Source organism: Setaria viridis, chromosome 1 (assembly GCF_005286985.2).
Source record: "Setaria viridis chromosome 1, Setaria_viridis_v4.0, whole genome shotgun sequence".
NCBI classification, from domain to species: domain Eukaryota; kingdom Viridiplantae; phylum Streptophyta; class Magnoliopsida; order Poales; family Poaceae; genus Setaria; species Setaria viridis.
The window spans coordinates 12,998,939-13,008,934 of NC_048263.2; the positions used below are offsets into that span (position 1 = coordinate 12,998,939).

Sequence of the window (9,996 nt, forward strand, 5' to 3'; positions counted from 1 at the left end):
TATTTTATTTTCCTTTATGCATTAAAATTCTTATACCTTAGGAAAAATAATAAAATTTAGGTATTTGTTTAATGCCTTTTCATTAAGGCATTTCAATAAATACTTAACCTTTATTAAATGCATAAAATATGGGATAATATTTTCATATTCACAAATTATCATTAACCCATAGGAGTTAGGTTTTGAGACTAGAAAATATTTATAATATTTTCTAAAAATAAAAGAAAAAGCCTAAAGTAGGATTAGTAAAGAAAATAAAAGTGATGGGTTAATCTTTTCGGGTTTTTGTGTGTTGGCTTGCAACTTTATCATGATAAATTGTGTACTCACTTGTTGGCTTGCAACTTTATCATTGAGGCAAGTTGTATAGTCTTGTATTCAAAAAGTTGCATCACTAACCCATGCATATGCTACCGTAGACACCGAAGCACCTGAAGAGGAATTCTTGGAATTATCAGAAGGATCTTCGGAGTTTGAGGAGATCGTTGAATTGATCCCCTGCGAAACCAATCCGTCGGACAGTGCTAACAATTTTATAGATCAAGGCAAGCCCCGGTGCATTTATACCTATCTACTTTGGAGTTATTATTTCATGTGTCCAATTATTGATTAATTTCTACGTGAATGCATTAAGTCTAGGAGTTGATTGAAACCCATTCTTGTGCATGATCTTACCTTGTTTTAAGGACATCTTTGCCACTTGTTCAAACAATTAGTAAGTAACCCAAGTTTAGAAATGCTTAGATTCTTAAAGTAGCTTAGTTACCGAACCTTAAGGTGAAATGTTGGGTCATACATGCTAATTATGGAAAGGTAGCTTGGAAGTTTGAAAGGCAGACAGAAGTTAGAGATGTTAGTTCTGTCTGCTAGATTAATTCAGTTAAGGCCCGATCGTTGTCTTAACCTTTGATCAAGTGATTGTCACCTGGTTGCTTACTGGGTATGGGACCAGTAAAGCCCGGTAGGTTAGTAGACTCTCTGATCGGGAATATTTCGTACCCGTGCTTGACGTGCTGGAGATTGGTAGGGGCGTAGCCTGAAACTCACATGGAGATCAGGCCAGACATGGGGTCCCATGTGGGGGTGCGTCCCTGGGTTCGGGTAGTCTTATTCCCAATCCTTGGGTTTACTAATCGAAAGGTCGTTACGTACGACCCGGACAGTCGTACATAGCTGGTGATCAAGGTGCTCTCTTGCAGGATGTTAATTGATACGGATCGCCGCAATTCTCGGTTATGAATGCACTTGATCACTGTTGAGCATCCTAGTATGATTGTAGTACAATCTCATGAATACAATGTCTCATTGAAATTAATTTGTTGTATGACTTAATTTCCTATTGCCTGCAAAAAGTATCTCTTTGTCATCATCTAGATTGGTTAGGTAATGACTTAATTAAGTTAAAAGATAAAGTTAAGGCCTCACTTTTTAGTAAGCTCTTTTGGCTAAAGGTGAGTTAGCCAGTACACTAAACAGCTATCATGTAGTTCCAGAAAAACTATTATATTGGTTAGTCGGGTAAGCTTTGCTGAGTACCCCGTACTCAGGGTTATCCCTTGTGGCTGTTTCAGAAGCACAGCAGGAATCCGCAGAGGAGGAAGCCCCAAAAACTAGGGTATTGTCACGAGTCTCGCAATACCCTAAGAAGAAAAACTTAAATGTTCATCTCTCACCTGGACCAGTTTATGTTTTAAACTCCTCGAATCCCTCTAACCTGCACTGTTAAGTTTATTTGAAACTATGTTCTGTAATAATTCGTACCCCTGTATGTATGTAAAAATGTAATAGATGTTAATGCTTTCCCATCGTGGAAACGATCCTGGTGTATGGCTATGAGACGTGACGTGGATCTTTCAAGGAGTCCTAGGGACACTCGACGGACTACCGGACTTATACTGTTTTAAGTGCATTTCGGATAATTGCTGTTCCGACAGCGATTAGGCGCATTTAAACCAGTTTAAGTTGGGCGGTTCCGCCACAAAACTCATCTTCATCAGCCTCGCCCATTGTAGTATCTGTTAAAGCTTAGCCAGCAGCCCAGTCCGGAATATTGTTATCATCCTCCTCTTTTTTGTCGTCTTCCATTACAACCCCTCTTTCACCGTGCTTGGTTGAAACCAAATAGTTAGGCATGAAACCTATCCTAAACAAGTGGCTGTGAACAATCCCCCAAGAAGAGTAGTCCTTGCTACTGCATTGGAAGCATGGACAATGTATAAACCCGTTCTCTGGCTTGTTCGCTTTGGCCACTTCGAGAAAAATAATTCAAGCCATCAACAAACTTCTTGGTCCATCTGTCCGCGTTATACATCCACTGCCGATCCATCTGCATCGTATTACATGAAAAATGAACACAGAGCTTCGTATAGGATTATTGTTGATAATATTTAGTTCTTGCATTAAACATGAGATAAATAAATTATTGGTCAAAGAAATACAATTATTGTTAAATTACATTGACATGAAAAATTGTAGCAATGACCAAATTCTATTTTCTTACACCTACAATTTATTTACATTAATTTTATTGCAATGACTAAATATTAAAAATATATTTACTCTATTTTTTCTCGTACCTAATATTGATCAAGTTCTTTTAACTAATACGAATCGTATATAACAAGCAAGCTATCATCAAATTCTAGCTAAAAAATATGTATAAATAAAAATCCTCTCCATTCTCCCTCATTCTAAAAAAACTCATTTTCCTGCCTCTCTAAAGCATAAAACAAAGTGTAATAACAATAAATGAAGGGAGGATGAAGTAGCTAACCTTCATAACACTTTGGATGACTGAAATCCCCATGAAAATGAGGAAAAAAATTCGGGCAACACCTCCCCTAGGTTGCTTCGTCACCATGGAGAGGAGGCCGGTGGAGTGGAGTGGCTCGGGCTGAAGGAGGAAGAGGAGCTCTCTGTGTGACAATTTTATAGGGAAGGGGATTTTTTCCTGGTTCGAAATTTCAACCGGGACAAAATACAACCCCTTCTGTCCCGGTTGGTGGTTTTTTCCCGGTTGGAACCGGGACAAAAGACATACCCTTTTGTCCAGGTTGGAATTACCAACCAGGACTAACTCTTTTGTCCCAGTTGGTAACTCCAACCAGAACAAAAGGGTAGGCCTTGGCGTCGGTGCGATTTTTTCGATCGTTACAACCGGGAGTAAAGGGGAGGCTTTAGTCACGGTTGGTATTTACAACCGGAACTAAAGCCTCCCCAGCCCCCCTCGTGATTTTCGATGGCACGTCACTTTAGTCACGGATCTAATATTAATTGGGATAAAAAAAAGTGGATGGAAGGTCAGTTCTCTGCTTAGTGTTCTCCCACTCATCATCCAACACTGACCTAATAACAAAACCAAGAGCTGTTCGTGACCGCGGAGACCAAATGGCCGCATTCTTATGGTAGTGGTACAACATGAATATATTATACTATGCATGTGTGTAAGTTTAGTTTTACAGCGCAATTTAATTTGCGGTAGGACAATATGCTGCATGATTGTTTTCTATCTCAGCGTCACAGCCTTTGGTGGCAAATGGCCTGTCGGGCCACTATCCTGAAATCTAGTCAAATTAGACTAATTTAACTGAGAAAAAAAATCAAAATATCTTGTATTTCAGGACGGATGGAATAAATAAGCATTGGAAGCTATCATTGAGGTATGGGTGGATGGCTCGTTACCTCCTCCGAGGTAACAAGTCGTTACATTCTGTTTAAAAAAAAAGTCATTACATTGTCAACCTTTGGATTAAACTTAGTCTATTATTGGCATTTACCCCGCATATGAGTTAATCTTTTTTAAAAAAAATCAAACCCTTTGGAGAGCAAAGTAGTGCCCTTCCTATATGAGAATATACAGCAATTCATGCCACAAGATTGCAGTGTCACTAAACGCACTCCCCGCAGGATCGATACTATCGTGCATAAATGTATGTGCCGGTTAATGTCACACATGACAGCAGGTTCAGAGCGTGAACTGAAAGGAAGTGAGGGTACTTTCACTGGTTGGATTGTTCCAGCTGACACTTTGCCGAGCAGATGCAGGAATCTTGTCCTTTCTTTCCGCCCACCCAACTATAATAAAAGTTAGCTCAATCCAAGGCATGTGGGTGGAGCATTGAGCAACCCAAGGCCTTCATTTCACCAACTGCTCCGCTTTGATGAATATTTTTTTTTCTTTCTAGCTCGTAATAACTAGAATTTGCAACAATTACTAATCAATCGAAAGAAAAATCAGCAGATGGTCCAACTGACAACCGATGGTTAGAAAAATCATGTGCTTCATGGAAATTCGTGCATTCCTCTGGTTTGATCATTAAGCTACTAGGCATGTAGTAGTAGATTACCCCTAAAGCCTCATCGCCAGAAACATGAATTTTCATTTGCGTCAGCCGTTGGCGATGAAAACTCGTCGATCTGCGTTGGCAGCTCTGGAGTGCCGCATTTGGCTTGGCACGTCTCGACCAAGGAAAACGTAACGAAGATATATAGGGGAAATTTTGCACGTCCCAGCCTTGCGTAGCTGCACGCAGCGGCGAGCACAGACGCAGTTACTTGACGGCTGACGCCGGCGATGCGAGCAGCCAATGTCCACACTCGTTGAACAAGATCCGATCGAAGCCGCGTGCATGCATTGCGATCTGCCATTTGCGAGAGCAGAAACGGAAGCGAGGAATAGGAAGGTTCAGGCACTCCTAGATCTAGATTAAAGAAAATATGTTACACCAATTATACTGGTAATTGTGATACGTACTCCTGCTCGTTTTTGAAGTGTTCGATATGGCTACTAACTTTTGACAGCATTATCATACTTTACTTTTAATATCAAAGACAAATCTAGTAGTATTATTTTTTATATATAATCAATCCGGAGGGATTAAAATAGGTGAATACGAACTATAATCAGTTTATGGTATAGGTTTCACCAAAACAAAAAGGAAAAACTATAAGAACCATACCTGTATATATACAGATTTTGATTTCCCCACAAGTAATTTTAAGTTATTGCAATGGCCATCCCCTACATGATTTTTGTTGCAACTTACTACCTCCGTATCAAATTATTATTCATTTTAACTTTTCTAGATAATCGACAACTCATTAACATACCACTGAACCACTTTTTATTAACATAATGATGATGAGATCCTATTGCAGATTATGCTACTAAATCCTCTGCTCTTTTTAGGTGCCTTATTTCTCATATACCATAATTGTTTCTTCATTGAGAAAAGGATTTGACGACCACCGCCACGTGGCATTGCTCCGTCAACCTTTCACCCATTGCCAAAACTTCCCAGCTATTGCCTCCCGTACGAGTCTAGGCTGTGTCGCAGCAAATATAATCAATATTTAAGTTAGATATTTTTAGGAATATATAATCCTAACACTTTCCACGGATTTCGCTAAATGAATACCCAACAGGAGCTTAAATGTTGTCGTACAAAATTTTGCTATTTACAAAAGGAGGCTAATCTAAGCATTTGTTTTTGCTGCAGAGCTGTTCAGGAGCTTGCATTTGAAACAAATGGCTTATGTGGAGCAATCTAAAGCTCCAAGTGACATGTGAGTTGCCTTTAGATTTTACAATTTTTCCAAAATAAAATAAATAACACAATATTCAAACATCTAAGTCGATATAATGTGGTTCAACCTTCGCCTTAAATTTTGAGAAACTGGACAAAGCGAGTGGAAATTATTTATCAGCAATCATAATGGCGTGAAACAATGGATGCTTCTAAAATAACGCTTTAAACGAATTCAGAATGGAACGGGAGCGGATGAACAACGCTAAAGAAACATTCTACTGAAACATGCTCCAAATCCAAATCCCTGCAACATGTACATCAAAAGAAAGATTTTTGCCATCACCTGATATTTCTTTTGAACTGCAGAACCCCCACCGACCATAATCCAAGCCGGATATGTTAGCAGTCATAAGATCATTTACAGATGGACAAATCCCAACAAAAATAACACAATAGGAAGTCCTCAAAATGCACATACAGTTTGCAGAGTTACAGGGATTTCAAATAACAAACTCATCACTCTGCAAGAAACAAATCACATGCTTCTTTTCAGAAGAGGAAATCAGATGAGAGAGGTGTTTGGGGCAGGTCATTACATGCTTATATGTGAAGCGACACGGCTAGCAGGTTCTTGCTATCTACAGTGACGTCAATGACAACAAAGAAGGCCAAACTATCTTCTAATCTCACCAAAACAAAATTGATATGCCCATCACAGAGCACCCAATGGCTACCCAGGGGCTAAGGCGTTCACCTGAAAGGCAAATGGTGAAATATTAGTTAATTCTTTGATAAGCTACAAACAAATGTTAACATAACATGCAGGAAAAGTATAAGACATATTTCAACTGTGACTTCATAAAAGAAAAAGATAGTCTCCAGATGGAAACAATACATATAAAAGCTTTGGCCCTGTAAGACATAATTATATAAAAATGCTGTCTCAGCTTGACATAGAAGTGAATAGAACCTAACTCAGAAAATAATTTAACACACCCACTAAGTAGTCACTGCAACAAGATTGTTCCCATGTGTAAACTTGCTAAACAGACATGAACGTAAAAACACCCATTGAATGGGCCTGTCTCCCCCATACCATGGATCATATCAACTACATGCATTCTATGCATGTTATTCTTGTGGGTATTTTTAACTCACATTCTATGATTATCAAGTGGTTAAACATCATTTGAAACTTCCATTAGATATCTATGAGATATGTCAAGCACCATAAAGGTTATCAAGATGATTCAAGTGCTTAAAGCGTAGAAATGACAGATTATTATATCAAGATTCGGTATAGTAGAAAATGAAGGTAACAGCCATCCACATGCTGATTTATCTCCACACAAATTCATCTAATATATAGCTCATATGTCATTTCAAGAGCAAGCAAAATTCTTGCATATAGTGCATTTAATAACGGTAACTGCCATCCACGAGCAAGCAAACTTTTCACTTTTGTTTTTTTCTTTAATATCAATTCTTGCATATAGTGCATTCTACGCATATTTGACACAGTATTCACACTTATACCAAAGTATAGGTCAATATAAGAATTGAAACTCGTATCAATCAGTTCTTCCTTTTTTTAGTCCCTTATCATTCAGTTCTTCATCTATCAAAAGGATAGAACTTGTAAATGCTATGTGGACCACAACATCAAACTTGCATCTTCGTACTCATCTCCCATTGCAGTAAAAGAAAAAACCACCAACCAAATTATCTGTAAAGTGTCAATTACTATTCGTATATAGACTATTTTCTTAATGATACCTCCCATTCAGTTTAGCGTCTTTCTGGCCCTAGGGCCTAGGCAATTCTCTGCTTTTTCAAATGTTTCTATTTTGCCCTGCATTGCATATACATATCACACTAGGAATGCTCAATTTAATAGGAACCTTTATATATTATAAGCAGTCAATCAACACCTAATTCAATGTTAAATGCAAAACCGCAAACTCTTGCTATGTGGAAAGCAGGATGCTCATACATGAGGAGCAAATTGTATGTGCTGACACAGTACTGGATATAATTGTCATTTTCATTAGAACGATGAGAAATTGGGTACCTATCCTAGCCGCCTTCCAGAAGAAACCACGGAACCTGTGAACAAGAAACATGTAGGATGAATAGTGAAAAGTAGATCATCTGGAGTAGAAAGTACAAGCTATGAAGTTCAGGCCAACATACAAAACAAGAATTGTATTCAACAATACAGAATTTCTGCATATGAAAATGTCAATGAACATGTTTGTGAGCTAAAAGGCAAAAAAAATGTCGTTGAATATTTTTATGGCATTAACTTGCCTCTGTTACGGCAGAGAGATGGGGTAAGAAGGTGGTACAAGGTTGAAAAGATGGGACATGCTGTATTTAGTTAGATGGGAGCACCACCGTTCAGCAATGCTTACATTAGCTGTTATATGCTATTCTTTGATTGCAACATCATATATTACTAAATGCGTACATTGGAATGAAATTGACTGAGAAGTCAAATATCATGAATCACATTATTATACTTGATAGACAGATTCCTCATAACATTATGCTGATAAATTTATCACTTTAAGAATTCCAAACAGTCACCAAAACAGTAATGGCACTAGATTTTTTTCCATTTCTTTTTGCAATTGGATATTATCCTTTTCTACATCTCATGATAAGAACAACCTACCTTTGGTATTCCCATTATTATGAATTAAAATTTCAAATTCCTGTAATAGGGACAGTTACTATGCATATGAGTTAAATATAAGAGAAACAAATGCTGTGGTACCTATTTACCTGAAAAGGGGATGTATGGATAACAGGATGATGGCAGGAATTATTTAGAATTTGAATCCAATCCTAAGGATAAAAAACCCCATCCAAACAGTCTGTAAAGAAAATTTCTCAAACGAAAGCACCAAAAAGGATCTAAAAACCACCGGGCCAGCGGACTAGCATACAGGTTGGATTCATTACTCTCATAGCCCAAAATCGATCCTACCCTTTTCCCTCTCTGAGTCCCATCATTTGATCTACTCAATTGACAGTTAAGAATTATTAATGTCCCATTAACAAGATAGTAAGATACACATATGTTTAACCTATAATGCAGGGATGAAAAAAAACAAAGTCTGAGAAGTATATAAGCAAACATGTGCACAGTCAATTTTGAGATTGAAGAGGAAAAAAGAAGGAAAAAGTCCAAATTACTCCCTTCAAGTATAGCGAAAGTCCAGATAACCCCTAAACTATGTTTTGGTTCAATTTACCCCCTAAACTATACTATTTGGTTCAACTTACCCCATAATGCAATTTGTCATTTTTGTTTCTCCATGTACAAGTTGAATTTTAATTTGAGACTTTGCAGGATGGTAGTGGACATCATAATCTATATTTAAAAAATATTGTACGAATTTTTCATCATTAGTTTTTATATAATTTTGTATCTCAAGGATAAATTTTATTATTAAATATCCTACCCTATCAAAATAATGATAAAAAGTTCATGATATATTTTTTTAACATGTCTTATGATGTCTGCTATCATCTTGCAAAATTTGAACTTAAAACTCCACTTGTGCATGGAGAAACAAAAAAGACAAATTGTGTTAAGGGGTAAATTGAACTAAATGGCATAATTTAGGGGGTAAACTGAATCAAGAAATACTTTGGGGGTTATCCAGACTTTAGTTATACTTGAGGGGAGTAATTTGGACTTTTTCCAAAAAAGAATGTATGAGTATGAAGGGGAGGGGCAAGACGATGGCGCACCCTGTCCGGCGGATGAGGAGGGAGGGGAAGTGCATCTTCAGGTAGGTGCAGGTGCAGATCAGCAGCAGCACCACCGTCACGAACGAGTGGAAGTTGAACAGCGCCGACTGCATCCACCAACAACACCGCCGCCGCAGACACCATGCGTAAAAGTAAGAACAGGACTAAGGAATCCAAAAGCAGGTAAGGCTCAGATGGAGAAAGAGGTTCGGTAGCGTTACCATGGGTGTCCCGCGAAGAGATCGAAGCGGACGCCGAAAGGGGGTAGTGGAGGCTCAGGCGGAATACGCGGTTGCGGCGGCGGTCGCACCTCGGCGGGGACAAGGAACGGAGCAAGGAAAGCGGCGTTCGCGGAATTATTTTCTCCCTTTCTTCTGTTCGGGCGTGCTTTTCTTGGAATCTAGTAGAACTCTACTAGATCGGACGGTCGGAATCGTGCCTCTGTGTTGGCATTCTGGCACTGGCTCTGCTTTTTTTTAAAAAAAAAATCTGAAACGAAAGAGCATTAAGAAAAACTAAAAAGGGAAACACCTCACCGTCAATGGTTAACTCATGTGCATCTTAAATTTGTTAACTTTTATGTTGTATATCTAACCTGACTCTTTTCGGCCTAAAGCATGGCAATTAAGAAGAATAATCTAAAAATAATGTGATGATAACACAATAAAGTGGGAGCGAAAATGTTAAATATAAGTAATTTGCAGAT

The 9,996-nt window shown here is 38.3% G+C and overlaps 1 protein-coding gene across 1 annotated transcript; it reads right to left on the bottom strand.

Annotated features, from left to right (window-relative positions):
• Nucleotides 1–5,842: 5,842 nt before the first annotated feature.
• LOC140222360 (uncharacterized) lies at nt 5,843–9,673 on the bottom strand. Its single transcript, XM_072292720.1, has 4 exons — nt 9,512–9,673; nt 9,291–9,397; nt 7,600–7,634; nt 5,843–6,282 (listed from the first exon to the last, which is right to left on the bottom strand). The coding sequence occupies exons 1-4, from the start codon at nt 9,512–9,514 to the stop codon at nt 6,215–6,217; spliced, it is 213 nt and encodes a 70-aa protein (XP_072148821.1). The 5' UTR covers nt 9,515–9,673; the 3' UTR covers nt 5,843–6,214.
• Nucleotides 9,674–9,996: the final 323 nt, after the last annotated feature.

Bases quoted from the DNA above. Each gene is read 5' to 3' on its own strand.
- LOC140222360 (XM_072292720.1), bottom strand. The intron at 7,635-9,290 runs GTGCGCCATCGT...TCTTGTTCACAG, and splicing joins CTCCTCATCCGCCGGACAGG to GTTCCGTGGTTTCTTCTGGA. The intron at 6,283-7,599 runs GTACCCAATTTC...TTTGCCTTTCAG, and splicing joins CTGGAAGGCGGCTAGGATAG to GTGAACGCCTTAGCCCCTGG.